Genomic DNA, 18,987 nt, shown 5'->3' with positions numbered 1-18,987 from the left:
AAATGGCGGCGATCAGCGATTTTTATTGTGACTGCAACGTTATGGCGGACATGGCGGACATTTTTGACACATTTTTGGGACCATTGTCATTTATACAGCGAACAGTGCGATTAAAAATGCATTGATTACTGTGTAAATGACATTGGCAGTGAATGGGGTTAACCACTAGGGGGCGGGGAGGGGTTGAGTGTGTCCTAGGGGAGTGATTTCTAACTGTCAGGGGGATGGGCTGGTGTGTGACGTCACTGATCTCTGCTCCCAATGACAGGGAGCAGAGATCGAGTGACACTTGTCACTAGGCAGAACGGGGAGATGCTGTTTACATCAGCATCTCCCCGTTCATCCTCTCCGTGAGACGATCGCGGACGTACAGGTACACTCATTTGCCCAGCCGTGCCTTTCTGCCGACGTACATCGGCGTGCGCCGGTCGGGAACCGGTTAAATTGTCTCAATAACTCCCCCTAATGGCCCTCCATGCACTCCCATGCCCCATAGCAGCTGGGTAGGCTGCATTGATTATTGTTACACCACTGCTTTGGATTTTCTGACACCTATCACCTGGACTGCAAGTGAAGGAATTTCTCACTTTTTACTTTAAAGGTCCTGTGCTTTCAGAAAATATATGGTTTTGGATGTCTTTTACAAACTCTGAAAGATGTAAATGAAAAATTTAAAACAAGGTGTAACACTGCAAAAAATGGGCTAGCCACTTCAGATCAAAAATGGACAGACAGTGAAAGGGTTAAAATGACATTCAGTGTGGCAGCGGAACTACTTGCTTTATTCAGCTCTATGTCATGCTGAATGAAAGTCTCCTAGCATACAATCACTGTGGAGTACTATGATTTCATGGCAGAAATGTAAAATTGTCCATCTAAAAATTTCTATTGGCCTGTTTGTCAGCTACATATAAATTTGTAAAGTAAAGAAGCAAAGTGAAAATGGTTTTAGATGTTATATAGATAAAGATTTTTTATTTATTTATTTTTGATAAATTGATCATCTATTACAGTCAGGGGACTTTTCGAATGGTTCTATCGTGTTGATCAGGTGAGAGAGATGTAAGAACTGGTGCAAACAAGCAATTAAACTATGTCCTCCTATCTCTCTACATGGACGAGATGGTTCTTGTTTAAGGATTCCAATCTTTACAAACTTTACCGCCCCCTTGAAAGATCTGATTTGGGTCTCGGCCTACAATCGATGTAGGAGGCCTTCAGCCAGTTTCAAAAGACCACTTGTTGAGCCGGCCAACATTCTCTGGGGGTCCCCCTCCCCTACTTTCCTTTTCCGCAACCTCCCTCATCCCCCTCCACTTTTTTCTCTCTTCCTCTTCCCCAGGACCCTGCTCTGGCCATCATCATTATTAGCAATCATTTTAGTTACATAGTTACATATGTAATGGACCTTTATATCCACTCCTGTCCCGCCCTTCCATCCGAGTGTGATCTTCATGCCTTTGCCATCTGATTTGTTATTTTGTTTTCCCACTTACTACCAGAGGCTATCTCTTAGGTTCTTACAGTTGGGTGACAGCCCACTTTAAAAGTTTTTTTTTTTTTTTCTTACATATGTTCACTATAAAGAAAGGATGATTCTGAGTGATTACTGGTGCCTTTCTCATGCTGCCTACTCTGCAGTGTGTTTGTATACTTATTGTAATTGTCCCTGTCAGATGATTTCTGTAGTGTTCTTTTGGCTTTACTCAATAAAATCTTTATGGAAAAAAATCTATTACAGTCAGAAAGATTGATCCAAAACTAGGTAACATTCTGGCTACGACTCAGGATTTAGCCCATAATGCTTTACAGAGCAAACCACAATGTGTTTAGTTAATTATTCAAACTGAATTAAAGAGTTGGGCTATCCAGACAAATTAAAGAAATGCGTTATCTAGACAATAAAAGCAAAGAGGTGAGTTGAGCATTCACTCTCCGAACTTTGCAGTCATAAACCTTGTAGTTCTTCAATATTAGCATGGTTGCCCTTGGATAGCAGCTAGGAGCACATTTACATCATAAGACTTCAGCAAATACACACTAGTGAAAAAATTATGTGAAGATGAATTTTGTTTTCCTGCAGGTGTATTTTATCTTGCAGGCATTTTTAATGTATCTATGCATGTGGTTAAGGTTACAGCAAAACAAGAAAATATGACCTTGTTTTTGAAAATGTTCCACTTGCCGGGGTGAGCCATTGTGTGTGGCAAGCTGCAATCCATTTAAAACTTGTTTTATTCAGACAGTAAAAAAAGGCTAGATCTACACAGGTGATTTGTAGAAGCTCAGTTGCTAAAAATAGTGATTGCTAAACAGATGGAACAAATGGCTCCCTGAGGTGTAAGCTGTACAGTCACATGTAATAGCAATAAGTCACATATAAATCATGGTAGATTATTTGCTATTACATTTTTCCTATGTAGTTTGCACCATAGGGAGCCATCTGTTCCATCCAATCAATGATGAACTGCTAGTGTGTTTACACATGCAAATGAACAAAAAAACCCCAAGAATAAGCATTGAAAACTGAGTTCAGAATCTCACGGTCTGACACCTGTCACTTTAAAGTCACTGGGCTTATTACCTCCTGTCCTCAGTTAAAAAAGTGTAGTTCAAATGGGGAAGAAACATATTTAGAAAGAAATGAGCATACAACTTTTTTATCATCAAGAAGACATTTGCAAAGTTTAAATTTCCTTACAACATGAATTATACTCTTCCCCTATCTACATCACCAGACTTGTCTAAAAATACCAACTAAATGTTCTCTTCACATCTCTCAAGACCATCTTCTCTCTAGCTCCCTTGTTACCTTTTCCATGCTCACCTCCAGGACTTCTCCAGGGCCTCTCTTGTCCTCTGAAACACCTTATCCCAATCAGTCAATCTCCTACTCTATCTGCCTTTAGGTGATCTCTGAAATCCCATCTCTTCAGAGAGGCCTATAAGGCCTCTAACTAATAAACTGTACTTTTATTTTCTCCATCGGCTTATCCGCTCATAACTCACAGTTGTTACCTTTTTGTATCACTTCAACCTCCCTTTTAGAATGTAAGTGCTAACGAACAAGGCTCTTCATCTCTTGTACTGAATTGTATTGTAACTGTACCATCTACCTCCATTTTGTAAAGAGCTGCACAAACTGTTGGCGCTATATAAATTCTGTTGATTAAAAGTTCAAAACTGATAGATTGGGGTACCAAAGCGAACCTCGACAAATTAGAATTTAAGGAAAAACTTAAAAACAATTGCCAAAACCACTTAACAAACATTGTAAAAAACCATGAGCTGTTCTGTAAATGCTATGGCAGAGAAAGTTAAAGAAGTCCTGCCAGGGGAAATAATGCATGACAGTGGCAAGGTATAGCCTGATACATGGAACATTCAGATAATATGGAAGTGATTTATTACATAAGGATCAGGCACCATTTGAGTTAGTGTAAAGTAAACTATCAAACCTGTCATTCTAGTCTGCTGCCAAGTGGAAGCTCATAATTCTTCTAATAGCAAGAAACTCTGCCTTTTTAAAGCTTATTTGTACTTGAGGGTCCTCTCCTTAATGCGGGACACATGCTGTATATATAGTATATTACCCAACAGCTGAGGATGTTTATAAAGCCTCGTACACACAGTACGATTGTTGGCCAACCGAGCGTCTGATTTTTGTCAAAAGGGCGTGTGCCAGGATCTTGTCTTGCATACTAACAGTACACAATTGTCGTGCCACAAACACGAATATAGTGATGTACTACAAGGAATTTCAGCTCTTGAGCGCCACCCTTTGAGCCCCTTCTGCTAATTTCGTGTTTGGTGAGCATTGATTCCGAGCATGCGTGTTTGTACTTTCGACTTTTGTGTGACGGATTTGTGTACTGACTATACGAAAATCTGACGTCAAACCGTTGTCCGCCAAAAATTTACTAGCCTGTCATCCAACATTTGTTGGCCGAAAGTTGGACAACAATTGTCAAAAGGAACGTACTAACGGTAAGATTTTAGGACAACAGTCTGTCAACAGACAATCCCCTGCCAACAATCGTACCATGTATGAGGCTAAATTTTGACAATTGTTGTCCAACTTTAAGCCAACAACTGTTGGATGACAGGCTAGAAAATTTTCGGCACCGTGCCGTGTGTACAAGGCTTTAAGTCCTCCTTGTTAGAAAGCATGTTATGCAAGCACAGAGTCAATAAAGTGCCTTGCATTAAAGAACTATAGTGGAGTGCCCATTCACTCACCATGCCCATATGCAAAAACTATATATTTTCAATCAACGCAATCACCAATTCCCTAATTTGATATTAAACTAAAATAAACTCAAGGGTAGAGGGGATATAGGACTTTATAGGTGCTCGATCACATAGTACAAAGAAAATTATTGTTTTTTTTTAAAAAGCAATAATATTTATTTGAACATAATGTTAAAACCATTTGTACAACCATTTAGTATCATTGCTCAGATATATGTAGCATTTGATCAACACCACGTTTATACTTCCAAAATGTTTTGCCGTATTCAGCTTCTTCAAAAAGAAAGCATGATGGATTCACTGATAAGGCAAAAAAACTAAATAAATAATAGACAAAGTATAATACATTCATATTAGAGCTTCATAACATACATGAAATGAAAAAACAGCACAAAACTAATCAGGAGGTTGCACCTCTTAGGCTCGATTCACACCTATGCATGTTGCTTTTGAGCGTTTTTGGAGGTTTTTTTTTCATGCTTGCCGCGTTTTTGAGCCGCGTTTTTGCCGCGTTTTAGCGGCGTTTTTGCCGCGTTTTTGCCGCGATTTGCGTTTTGCGTTTTTTTTTTCATTTTTTTTTACAGTCTTACAAAAAAATTACAAAAAAAAAAAAAAAATAAAAAAAAAAAAAAAAAAACGGCAAAAACGCACCAAAAACGCACCAAAAACGCATCAAAAACGCTGCAAAAAAGGTGCACTTGCGTTTTTGATGCTTGTCCATTGAAAACCATTACATGCAAAACGCTGCATTTTGCATGAGAAAAAGTCCCCGACCCTTTCCAAAAACGCGGAGATACAAAAAAGCATTGATGTGAACATGTTCCATAGGAACCCATGTTAAAAAATTCCCGTGCATTTCTGCAAAATGCAAAATGCATCAAAAAACGCGCTAGTGTGAATGGGGCCTCAGACAGACATCAGTTCCCCCAAAAAGATTATGTTTAAATAAATATTAATTTTTTTTTTAATTCAATAATTTTCTTTGGATTGTGATCGAGCACCTATAAAGTCCCGTTTCCACTCTACCTTTGAAGTTTCCAAAAAATTGGGATGTTGGTGTCATTTTTATTATGTTCCTGGTCATGTCCACATCATTTTTAATATTTTTTTTTAAATGAATTCAAATAAATAGAAAACAGTGTGTAATAGGTTGCTAGCTGTACACTCTATAGTGATTTCACAATACCATACTATACAAGTACAAAATAAACTAGTACAGTGCAACAGAGCAATCAATATACATACTTATAAATCATAATTACTTGAAAGGCTAATAATCCCTATTCAAAAACTATAGTGTGACTCCTCAAATTTATACGTAGAGTGAAAAAAGAAAAAAAGAAAAATCATAGCAAAATAAAAGCCCAATGCTCCCCACAAAACCAGCGAGGGAGGAGCCGAGCCCGTGACGTATTGCCGCTGCTGACTAGTGGTGAACCCGCTAATGCAATTTTAAAAGTGCTTATGTTTTTTACTCTTGTAAGTGCATTTGTATAAAAGGTTTTAAAAACGGGAAGCACTATGTATCCGCATTTCTATTGCATGTAATCCATATGTGGGATACAAGTAAATTGAGAGTTGGAGGGTCAAAACATTCAGGATCCGAGGACAAGTGAAGAGGAGTCAACAGCTGAGCGGATCTGAATAAATGACAGATGAGCTTATTTTTATGAGCTTGAGGTGAGCAGGTTTTTCACCTGGTGTGTGGAGGTGCACGAATCACTGGATGAGAGAAAGAAATAGATCACTGGTTTTGTTGGGGGCACTAGACTTTTATTTTTCTCTGACTTATCTTTTATTCTTCTTTCACTCTACGTATAAATTTGAAGAGTCACATTATAGTTTTGGATAGGGATCATTGGACTTTCACAAGTAATTATGATTTATAAGTATGTATATTGATTGTTCTGTTGCACTGCATAAGCTTATTTTGTATTTATACCCTGATGCAGACACAGGCCCCCATAACTCAATTTTCCTCAACTCCCTGGTTCCAGGGCACTCCCAGAGAACATAAATTTCTCAGTTTCCTTCCCTCAGGAGTTCAGAAAGGCAAGACATGATGAGGCAGAGGTATCTGGGCAAATGATCTGCATCCAGGTTATAGGCTGTCTGAACCGACATATGGGCAGTTGGGTTGCAGCCTAACAGAACACATTTTTTTTCAAGAAAACCCAGCTACTGTAGAACCCCCCTCCTTGATTGCTACTAGAGTACTCTTGTTCCAGTTGGGTAGTCCTTTGACCTTGGGTCTTGGATATCTCCACGTGTTCACCCGTGTTACCAGAGCTACCCTGGACTTCACTGTGACTATTTAGGAAGATAATCACAAGTAGTTGTGTTCTGAACTGTTTTTCTTGAATTAGTGATTCTCAGCTAAACTCTCTGTTTTTTTTAAGCAACCTCTAGAGGCTATGTATTCAGCCATGTTTCACCCCGACTAAATCAAAAAGACAAGGCTCTAAAAAGTCTATGTTTGTGCAGCTTTCATAGTCAGATTCTGCAGTGTATACATATTCTTAGTTATGAAGAGAAATTGGGTATGGGTGCGGCGCTGTTCTGGTATTATAACTAAATTTGGTGACCTTATTATCACCTCTAACAGGTGGGTGAAGGTGTGAAAAATGTTAGATAACTGAGATTCCTAAAAGATTTAATCCCAAAACAGAGTTTTTGGAACCAGAAGTGGTTTTACATGAGATTGGGGGGTTATGTGTATGTAGTTCTCTTCAGATAGTGGCTTGCCCCATCCAACTCACTATCTACCATGTGATACTGCTTATAAATTCAAAACTCTGTTTTGGGATTAAATCTTTTAGGAATCTCAGTTATCTAACATTTTTCACACCTTCCCCCACCTGTTAGAGGTGATAATAAGGTCACAAAATTTTGTTATAATACCAGAACAGCGCCACACCCACACCCAATTTCTCTTCATCTCAGCTTTTTCCACTGTGGTGGTAATTGCATTTGTGGAGGCAGCAGTTCTGAATCACATTTGCACCTATCTCCATTGTGCAGATTTATTATCAATTTCCCATATTCTTAGTTATCTTGAACCTGTTTTGCAGTATCGCTTATAATTTTGCACTTGTTATTAAACTGCATATTACAAACTCTTGCTGTCTGATCATTTAGCTGATCGCTTATTCCGTTAAACTTGGACTTGAAAGCTATGAACATGATCAGCCATGTGGCACAACAGTGGTGTCTAGCAGTACTACTCCAGGCAACCTATTACCCCTAACTCCCTTACTTATGGCAGGATTCCAGATGAAGCAATTATTCAAATACACAGGGCCAGTGATTATGGGGCCTGCAGATGGACTGCTGATGAATAAGGTCAGAGAAACTTTGTGAGAGAAAGAAGCAATCCCAATTTAAAGTTGCAAGAACTGTTAGAAGCAGCCATAATGTGTTAGGAGTAGAAACATACAGAGGTGGGTCACTTTTATGGAACTTAATGTAGGTTTGATATATCATGAAATATCACATGACATAAAAAAATGTCAAATACTATCTTTTTATTTCACAGGGTCTCTACATTCAGAAAATATATAATGAACTAGGAGTTTCAAGTAATTTCTTTAGCCAAAAATTCAGATTTTAAAATGTGTATGAAAAGTTAAAACATTTCTCCAGAGGGGGGTGGTTACAGTGGAAGTAAACTTGCCTATCATTTTCAGCCATGGAAGCTGCCTTTTTGTCCTCTGTTTAATGTTCAACTACCATGATGCTGCACATGTGATTAGTTATGACACCAGCCATTGGATGAATTGACAGTTTCGTTGAGAGCACATCCAATGTGACAGTTGGCATTCCTCTTATTTGTTCTCTTTATAAATAAATATACCATTGCAAGTGTTTTGCTAAATCTGTTTAATAAGTGCAAAGTAATACCCAGGGCCGCTGATAAGGCAGTACAACTGGTCCTGTTGTACTGGGCCCAGGGCAGCTTTATTGTTCATTTCTGCCTAAATTAATAAATAGATTTTACTAGACCATGCCCTCACTCCTACTTGCTTACCAGGGCTTAAATTGAATTTCCCTAGGCCCCATCAGGTTAACAGAGGGGCCCAGGAGGTGGGGGCAGAGGAGGGCCTTTTTTTTTTTCATTTTTCAGGGTGTAGGCAGATAAAGTCAGTGCTGCTTTTCTGCTGCAGCCCAGAGGGTAGGTGGGGTGTAGGCATGGTTGGGAGGGCCCCGTCAGGAGGGCTGTATGGGGCCCCATGATTTTTATCAGCAGCCCTGGCAATACCTACTGATTCTGCCAGAATGTCAGTGCTGAACTATGCGCTCTGCATTGCTGTTTCAAATAATGTTATCAGTAAGTGTGCTAGGACTACAGAACACCTCCCAATGCTATGGAGAAGAGGAATGGGACATGTGTTCTATAACCCAACACACTCTCTGTCCTGTTAAGTGACAATACTGCTCCTTCATAGATACAATTGTCAGAAAGGACAAAATGCCTAACACCTCCATATCTAAGGGCTGATAAGCTGCACTATACTAAATTTGTGTTCCCAAGTTTAGGTTCACTTTAAAAATGTGCTTAAAATTACTGTTTGAACTTCAAGTCAGATGCTTTGCACTGAAAACAGTCATACTTATTGTGCCCAGGGCTTTTTTTCAGCAGGAACATGGGGGAACGCAGTTCCGGCACCTCCAGCACTGAATGTATGTAATAGCATAGGGTTTGGGGTGTGCTGGATGGTCTATTGATGTTGGCTGCTGGGGGGTCTATTGTCACTGGTGGGGATCTGATTTTGTGTGAGGGTCTATTGTTGCTGATGGGGAATCTATTGTTGCTGGGGGGTCTCATGTTGCTGGAAGGGATCTACTGTTGAGGTCTATTTTTACTGGCTGCTGGAGGATCTATTGATGCTGGCTGCTGAGAGATCTGTTGTTGCTGCTGGGGGTGATCTAATGTTGCTTGGGTGGATATTTTGTTACTGGGTGTGATATTTTGTTGTGGGTGGTTCACTGTTGCTACAGGGAATCTATTGTTGTTGGGGTGGAGTCCATTGTTGCTGAGGGAGTCTATTGTCGTGTGGGGATCTATTGCTGGGATTCTATTGTTCCTGGCTGGAGGGGATCTATTTTACTGCTTTTCTTTTTATCATTAACATGTTCCATACAAATGATTTAGCACCACAAAATGATACTTGGTTCTGTATTCTATAAAAGGGGCAGTACTGGTAGGTGGGTAGGGGGTGGAATCAAGGGCTTGGTGGTCAGAGGTGGGTATGGGGCAGAGACAAAGGGTGACTCAGATGGGGGGAGTTCCTGCACCTATTCTCAGAGAAAAAAAGCCCTGATTGTGCCATACTTGTTCTTTGACAATGACCTATAAAAAAGGTAACGTTGACGTTACCTTTCTTCTAGATACAGTTGCTGTAAATAGAGCCTGATATGAGAACATGCATTAAAGTTTATGCCTAACATATGCCACATGGGTGAGTTATCCCCATGTGAGCTTTTACAGGATAATTAATCTTTCTCAATTACTCACTCCCAATTACATTACTTCACACGTGAACAACCACCGATATGTCTAAACATGGCTTTGCTGTTAAAAATAAGGATTGAGGGATCCTAATGCACCACACCCTGGTGCAAGTGTCCTGTAAGGGATTTTCTTTGTCTTTTAATATTTTAATTAAGTGATCTTGTTAATCATTAATCCCCCATGCTAGTACTTGATCTAAAAGAACGTGATTTCATCACATTAAATAAAACACAGCTAATTTTCTTTGGCAAAGCAAAATTATATATATTTTTTTTCCCCTAACTTATTTATTATGCTTGTTTTCTACAATTTTTTGTTACGGGTCCACCTACAAGTCTTTAAAAGGGACTTATATTGCAGCAGGTACATTTGATTTTTTGGCCACAAGTCCTTTTTTAAGTTCTTACCTTTATAAATATATTCATCCTAAATGTTGCTTCCACCTGCTGGAATAAAAATCACTTAACTATTTCAGGACAGACATATTACACTCCTTCTTGTACTGACTATGTACCCAAATAAATGTATATCTTTTTTTTTTTTTTCATTCACAAAACCCTTCAGCCATTCACAAAACTCGTGTGCTCTTTTTTTAATTAATACAATGCTCTCTGTGAATGAGCATTACTTTCTGCGAATGGGTGAGAGGAGCGGAGAGGAAAGGTGGATGATGGGTGAATGGGTGAGAGGCGAGGCGGATAAACCACAGAATCTCCTCTCATCCATTCAAAGAAAACTTGGCAAAGTTCCCTGCCCATTTTGTGAGCATATGGTCTGATATGGTTTTGGAGGGAGTGGATGCATGCTTGCTGTCCCTACTTTCCTGGCCAGCCAGTATGTGTGCTCAGAAAAGAATCTGCAAAACAAACAAAAAAACACAGTGTGGGAGGACCTCATCAAGGATAACTGATTTACTTTCAAAATCCACCACATATGACAAATTGTGTAGATTACAGCATGTCTAATGCACAATGAACTCATTGTGCTGCTTCTTGCTCTATGCAAATACAGCCAGCTTCAGAGAAAGTTGGCAACACGCTGGTTCCAAACACCTATTTGTTGCCAGAAGTTGTGTCTGAACACATTTTGGTGGAGATTTACTAAAACTGGAGCACTCAGTATTTGGTGCAGCTGTGCATGGCAGCCAATCACCTTCTAAATTCAGCTTAATCAATTAAGCTTTAACAATAAAACCTGTAAGCTGATTGGTTTCTCTGCAGAGCTGCTCCAGATTTTGCTCTCCAGTTTTAGTAAATCTCTCTTCACATGGGGTGCTTGTCTGCATGCCCCCTGCAGGTCCAAGTTTTCCCAGCGTGGGAATGCACAGGTGTTGCATCCCCGTGCTGGCAGTCCATAGAAGTCTATTGTGATACACGGTTACACAGAGTACGGAGGTACTGTGTCCCAATATGACAAGCGAGTGTGGGCAGTGGTGTCATTATGGGGGTGTGGGGGGTGCAGACCGAACCCAGGGTAAACTATCAAGTAGGAAGTGATATCTGACCGCGATAGTGTCACCCCCATCCCTGACAGCGCACAATTGGCACATTGGCACCAACCACATCATATACAGGGGCCAGTTTGGGGTGCTCACCATGATTGCGCACTGCCGGCCCAAAACTAGCTGCTCTCCAATAGAACCTTTTTTCTACTTTTTGAACAGGTTTCTCTTTATTTGGAGTGGAGCTCCAGCCATAACTTTTTTCTTTTTAAAAAGACTAGAAGGCTTAATGTTTTTACTCCTTTATCATCACAGTAAGGAGAAATATTTCTAATCAGGATGCAATAAATACTTGACAGATATTCCCTTCCTTCCCTAGTTTATGCTAGAAAAAAAAGGGTTGGCTGGAGTTATGCTTTCATTTTGTCCCTCATTTCCTTCAACTCTTCTCTAATCTTAATATTAGCCCTATCCCCTAGTCACAGATCACTATTTAAATACAAGCATTCTTATCTGGTCAGTAGCAGGTTGACATATGCTTGAGTTGTCTCTTTACCCACAACTTGAAACTATTTGTAAATGAAGGACGCTACATCCTAAACCCACCTCAAATCAAAATATTTTGTTTTGGATAATGTACAATGTGCCCCATACTCATTCACATGGGGGTGGGCGGGATCTGAGGACCCCCTTTATTGTTAAAGTGGGCTTCCAGATTCCAATAAGGCCCCTCACCTGTAGACCCCCACAACCACTGGGCCAGGGTTGTAGGCAAGAGGCTCATCAACATGAGGACAAAGTGATGTTCCAGGGAGGTCCCCCATGCAAAGACGCCCTCCCATATTTAGGCCATGTGGCCTGGTATTGTTCAGGAGGGGGAGCCACACACTTGTCCCCCCTTTTGTTGGCTTACCAGGCTGCATGCTTGGATAAGGGTCTGGTATGAATTTTTTTGGGGGGGACCCAACGCATTGTTTACATTCTGCTGTCAGCCAGGAAGCCCCCTGCTGACAGCAGAGATGAGTCATTGGTTGTTAGGATGCTGGCAGGTGTCGACTCCTTATCAACCAATGACTCATCCCTGATGATGAGAACAGGAATGAGTCACTGGTTGTTAAAGCAAAACTTTACCCATAGCAACTTGATAAAAAATAATGTTCTATAGCAAGGAACATAAGTTCCACATTAATAATTAGAGTTGGGTTGAACACCCCCCCCCCCCGCCTCCGGTTCGCACCAAATCTCTCAAACATCCCAAAAGTTTGAACCGGAACCTCAAACCCTATCAAAGTCTATGGGACCCAAACTTGAAAAGTGCCCATTTTGAAGGCTTATAGGCAAGTCATTGGCCAAAAAAAGGGTATGGGGGCCCAGGTACTGCCCTGGGGGACATGTATTAATGCAAATATTTAAAAAGAAAACATTTTTTACAGCAGCAGTGATTTTAATGATGCTTAAAGTGAAACAATAAAAATGAGAAATTCCTTTAATTATAGTGCCTGGGGGGTCCCCATAGTCTGCCTGTAAAGTGGCACATCTGTATCTTGTAGAGAACCTGCTGTAGCAAAACTGAAATTTATAAAGAAAAAAAAATTACATTTAAATTGCCGGCAATGGAAAAATGTTTAAAAAAATGGCGTGGGGGCCTTTGGGTCTGGTATGGATTTTAGGGGAACCCCATGCCAAAATAAAAAAAAACTGCGTGGTGCCCCCCCAAATCCATACCAGACCCTTAACCGAGCAGGCGCCCCCCCTCCTGAACCATACCAGGCCACATGCCCTCAACATGGGGGAAGTGCTTTGGGGTGGGGGGCCCCCAGTTCCCCCCCCATGTGAATGAGTATGACGTACATAGCACCCCTACCCAGGAACCAAAAAAAGTGTCCAAAAGAAATAAAGACAGAAGGCAGTTTTTGACAATGCCTTTATTAAAAAAAATAAAAACAATGTCCCCCAATGTAGATCCATCGTCAATCATGCTGCCGCACCCGGAAAAAAAACCCACGCTCTGCCTGTGACGAAGGCTAATGTCACAAGGGGGGCGGTGCCACCAGGTGACATCACAGGGTGGCCCCCTTACCTATTTAAGAAATGTCAAACAGCAGAGCAGGCATTCGGCGGTTAGCCTTTGTTGCGGGCGGAGCATTTTTTTTCCTTTTTTCGGGTCTGGCGGGCATCGTGATTGATGATGTATTCACTTCGGGGGTCAATTTTTCTTATTGTTTTAATAAAGGAATTGTCAAAAACTGCCTCCTGTCTATTTATTTTTGGCACTTTTTTTGGGTGAATGAGTAGGGGTACAATGTACCCTTACTCATTCACATAGGGGGATGGGATTTGGGGCCACTTGTGAAAGGGGGCTTCCAGATTCCGATAAGCCCCCTGCCCACAGACCCCCACAACCACCACCCAGGGTTGTCGGGAAGAGGCCATGCTTTAGGGCAGGGGGGCTGTTGAGGGCATGTGGCCTGGCATGGTTCAGGAGGGGGGTGCTTACTTGTCTCCCCCCTTTCCTGAACTGCCAGGCTGTATGCTCAGATATAGGGGCTGGTAGGGACCAAAATTTCAACAGGTACCCGCTCCCCCCCCCCCCCAAAAGCTCCATTTCACAAACAGGAGCGGGGAAGGAGGCCTTGAAGGGAACTTCCCTTTTGGGTGGAGCTCAGGTTCAACCTGGGCAAAAAAAAATAAAAGTCAGCAGCTACAAATACTGCTGCTAAGGACACTTACCTGTCCAGGGATCCAGGGCTGTCCACACCTGGGCTAGTTCTTCACAGGCCTTTAGGTTCCCGGTGTCCACATCCGGCATCCTAACTGTGAACATCTGGCTATTCAGCTTTCGGCTTCACATGGGAGGGAGAAACTAGGTACCCACTCCCTAGGGGGGGAGGACTTAAAGCCCAACTTCTCATTTTGGGTGTAGTTCTGCTTTAGTACAGGGAACACATTAATGTAAAAAAACATATAGTCTTTAGTACCACTTTAAACTTTGCCTATCTACTATTCAGCTCTACTTTCTAGTATGGCAAAGAGAACACAGAATAAGACAGAATATACTGGAAATGCTGCAATCCAGGCATGTGTGTTTATTGAAACCTATGCAAATTCCTTTTTCCTATAATTATACCGCTATTACAAAAAAGAACCAAATAAGAACCAAAACTTGCTTGCCCAACTCAGTCACAATACAACTAAACTATATATATATATATATATATATATATATATATATATATATATATATATATATATATATATAATTAAACTATTGGTGTGAGTTACAAAGAGGGTTACAGACATTTACTATTCCTTTGTATCGGTGACATTTTAACAAATGAATCCAAATTCACCTTTGTACATTATGTATATTATGCATATTAAACAAGAGATAAGCTTTCACAACCTATGTGCAGGTGGCATCACCCTGTGTGGAAATAAAGGGTAACGTGTTACCAGTGAATCCTCTGGCAGTGTGCTCCACCCTTTTACAGATGGCCATTCATATATTTTTTCAGCATTGTAGCATACTTGTTGCTTTTTAGCATGTCTCAGTTTTCATCTATCACTTCTGCAGCAGTCAGTCTCCAGTGTGTACATAAAATAAGTACTTACAGCTGATTCTATTTAACCTACTTCTATTGCAAATCTCCACTTTACATTTTAAATTTGTGGCCAGTATCAAATATTAATACCAATCTACAATCCGCTGATTTTTTTTATAAATAATATATATATATATATATATATATATATATATATATATATATATATATATATATATATATATATATATATAAATTATAAGCATATTGTTTACGGTTGCTTAAATCTTTATTTACCGAAGGCCTTTACAACATAACAAGGCATCTGTTTTTTTTTTAAATCCTATACATTGCAAATAAACAGTAATCTCACTACGCTGATGTTCTTTGTCAGTTTGAGCTCAACAGCCTAGATGGATTATACAGATAGTTTCTATGGGATCAACATGGATTAAGCAACATGCACAGAGAAAAAGATCCTAATTTTTAGTGACAGTACTAAGATATGCATATGTAATAAATATCTGCATTTATGGTGAAAAGATTAAAGTTAAGTTCTTATAATGTCATAAGTATTGCGATATTATTGAAACTATGTTACGCACCTGAAATGCCAGCTCCTATGACAACCACGTCGTATTTGTTGCTCATGGTGGAACTATTTTCTTTTTTTTTTTTTCGTCTGTCTGGATTTGCTCCTTTATTCTTCAACAGCTAACCTGGTGCTGGAGAGCTGAGTGAAGCTTCCAAGGATCTCCCCTTATCAGCTGTCAGCAGCTCAATCTTCCAAGAGGTGGTTTTATTCTTCCCATTGCTCTGCCTCTAGACTCCACCTTCTGCCTCCCTGATGTTGCAAGTGAAATGATCCTCTTAGAATAAAAACCTAGCTCAAACCTCTTGTGCTGAGCAAACACCAGGCTGCTTTAGGCACAATCTATTTGGCTAATCAAATCCTTTGCAGAAAACTCCCTCAAGTGGCGAAAGCTGAATAAATCTCAAAACGACATAAATAAAGCAAGGCAATACAAGTCAAAATGTAGATAGCAGCAGGTTTTTTAATTTTAAGCAATTTTAGAATAAAATTCTGTATATGTAACTGAATTTTAATGGATGATTTTCATAAAATGCTTTATTTCTTTTTCCAATCTGAAGTAGAAGAAGAATTAGCGAAGAAGTTTATTAAATAACACCATTTAAAAATCATTGACAGTCTGTAGGTTTCTATTCTTCAAAACAGAGAACATAAGCATCCCATAACATATGCACAATTTGGTTCATTTTCTTGGCAAAATTAAAAATTCTATGCTAACTCTGCGTAGGTACATAAAATTGGTGGAGTCCTTTGAACCCTCAAACACAAGAAGGAATTTAACATATGTTAATGGTTATTTCTAGCACATTTGAGACTGTCCTTTTTAAAGGAGCAATATACGAGGAATATAATACATATTCCAGCAGAATTCCTGGGTATGATAGGTTTATGGTTGGCAACAAAGATAAGCGAACCTAATCTTATTATATTTACATCTGACCTGGATCAAGCCAGTCTGGCTTGCCCTAAAAATAAGTGGCTAAATCTGTCTTGACCCTGTTTTTTCACCGTTTATTTTGAGGAATGTAAAATGGTTCTGCATATATTCTCTTGTATTTTTATATATTATGGTAAGGCCTTAAAAGATTAAAATGTAAAAATATTTTTCTCTTTTTTAGTTGGATAACTATGAAATATTGCATATGGATTAATATGTAGTCTGCTCCCCAGCCAGCAGTTGGAGTTTTAGGATACTTTGTACATTTTCCTTTGTTTGCTTTGCTCTTTTGTTGTAAAAAGTGTGTTGCTTACAGAAATCAATAGCTGAAGCTAACATTTGCACAGACTGAGAAGAGAGTCATCTCTTGTTAGTTCCAGCGGCTTCGGCAGCTTGCCACCTGCGTCTCTTCCTGAGTCTCGGCGCTCGCTTCTCCTCCCAGCAAATCGGGTCTTGGGACTGCTGGCCAATTGGGTCTCAGGACCCGCTTCCTGATTGTCCAGGAAGAGAAGCAGGAAGATATTAGCGAATATTGAGCGGAGCCCACCCTTTTTGAAGCCAATTAGAGCCTCAGGATCTAATCATGTGCTTCAAAAAGAAAATTAAAATCATTGAATTCCATGTGTCCGGCGTCCTGCATGGATTAGGGGGGCGGCGCCCCTGCACCCCTTATGAGCGGCTGCCATTGATCAGTTTTCAGTCAGAAAAAGTGAGGTAAATAGCAGCCATCTTCTACTTTTGCTCTCTGTTTAGCTAAACCATAATGTTTAAGGATTCTTTCATCATGTTTATGTATATATACAGCAAAGGTATCAAAATGTATAAATCATTAGCCTCTGCTGTCCTTATAGCCACATGGTCTTCAAATGCATGGGCTTCTGTGAAATACTTGCCAGCCTGAATGCCATTTAACACAGTGCTACTGTTCTCAAAAAGAATGACTGCAGATAAAGGTTACTGTCATTTTTTGAGAGATACGTCCTTAGAATTGGGGCTTGCACTTCCTGATTTTGCCTCTTATCTGTACTTGTGGTAGTGTCTTACCTCACCTTAATGCCAGATGGGCAGACTTCCCAGATTGCCACGGGCAACTACGTGTATAATACTATCCATCAGTAGTGAAGAGCAAAGCGGGCTAAGTTCAGTTTGCAGGAGGTTCAGAGAACGCAGGAAAAAAATAATCAAATCCCAACATTACACCAAGCCCCATTCAAGTCTATTGGAGCTGAGTCTTGTTATTTTTATAGCCTTTTTTTAAGGTTAACTTGCAAGCTTCTGTTAAAAATGGCATGGGTAGCTGGGCACTACTATATACCAATGCAATAAAAAAAACCTGTTTTTCAAAAAATATCCATCAGTTGGAAGAGGGACTTTTACTGTCGCTTAACCACTTCAGCCCGGAAGATTTTACCCCCTTCCTGACCAGAGCACTTTTTGTGATTTGGCACTGCATCGCTTTAACTGACAATTGCGCGGCCGTGCGACGTTACACCCAAACAAAATTGACGTCCTTTTTTCTCACAAATAGAGCTTTCTTTTGGTGGTATTTGATCACCTCTGAGGTTTTTATTTCTTGCACTATAAACGAAAAAAGCGACAATTTTGAAAAAAAGCAATATTTTTTACTTTTTGCTATGATAAATATCCCCCAAAAATATATAAAAAAACTAATTTTTTCCTCAGTTTAGGCCGATATGTATTCTTCTACATATTTTTGGTAATAAAAATCGCAATAAGCGTATATTGAGTGGTTTGCACAAAAGTTATAGCGTCTACAAAATAGGGGATAGTTTTATGGCATTTTTATTAATAATTTTTTTCTTATTAGTAATGGCGGCGATCTGCGATTTTTTTCATGACTGCGACATTATGGCGGACACATCGGACACTTTTGACACTATTTTGGGACATTGTCATTTATACAGCGATCAGTGCTATAAAAATGCACTGATTACTGTGTAAATGACACTGGCAGGGAAGGGGTTAAACACTGGGGGGCGATCAAGGGGTTAAGTGTGTCCTAAGAAGTGATTCTAACTGTGGGGGGGGATGGGCTACCACTGACATGACAGCGATCACTGCTCCTGATCACAGGGAGCAGTGATCTCTGTCATGTCACTAGGTAGAACGGAGAAATGCCTTGTTTACATCTCCCCATTCTGCGGCCACGATTGCCGGGACACCGGCAGACATCAAGTCTGCGGGTCCCGCTGCCACGGTCACGCTGTATGCGGCGGAGGCACGCTAGCCCCACCAATTAAAGGAGACGTACAGGTATGCCCATTTGCCCACCGCTGCCATTGTACCGACGTATAATGGCGTGCAGCGGTCGGCAAGTGGTTAAAGGATCACATTAAAATACATAAATACTTGACCTACGGAAGATTTTCTCACTTCCTTACCAGGCCATTTTTGCGATTTGGCACTGCGTTACTTTAACTGACAATTGCGTGGTCATGTGACACTGTACCCAAACAAAATGTATGTCCTTTTTTCCACTACTGCATGGCCATGGCTATATTGGTTTAAAGCCATCACCCAGCATCTTTGGCTGTCCTATTTACATACAGAATCTGGTCTGGGATTGTGATTGACTTGGATCTACAATGCTGAGTGATGCATTGAGTTTAAAATTACATTGGATTACTTCACAACTTTTGGGTAAATCAGATGTGGGGATGAGGCCATTGTCCCCAACATGGAGAAAAGGTG

At 40.2% G+C, this 18,987-nt stretch overlaps 1 protein-coding gene across 1 annotated transcript in view; it reads right to left on the bottom strand.

Moving 5' to 3' along the window:
• Positions 1-15,725, bottom strand: part of LOC141128786 (amine oxidase [flavin-containing]-like) — a 182,771-nt gene extending 167,046 nt beyond the window's left edge. The window contains exon 1 of the mRNA XM_073616284.1: positions 15,352-15,725. Coding sequence (XP_073472385.1) covers positions 15,352-15,397 — 46 coding nt within the window. The 5' untranslated portion in view covers positions 15,398-15,725. The remainder of the gene's footprint in view (positions 1-15,351) is intronic.
• Between the last annotated feature and the right edge of the window lie 3,262 nt (positions 15,726-18,987).

The sequence above is a fragment of the Aquarana catesbeiana genome, linkage group LG02, assembly GCF_042186555.1.
Source record: "Aquarana catesbeiana isolate 2022-GZ linkage group LG02, ASM4218655v1, whole genome shotgun sequence".
NCBI lineage: Eukaryota > Metazoa > Chordata > Amphibia > Anura > Ranidae > Aquarana > Aquarana catesbeiana.
The sequence above is the reverse complement of the archived record's forward strand: the minus strand, read 5'-3'. Positions and strand labels throughout refer to the sequence as shown.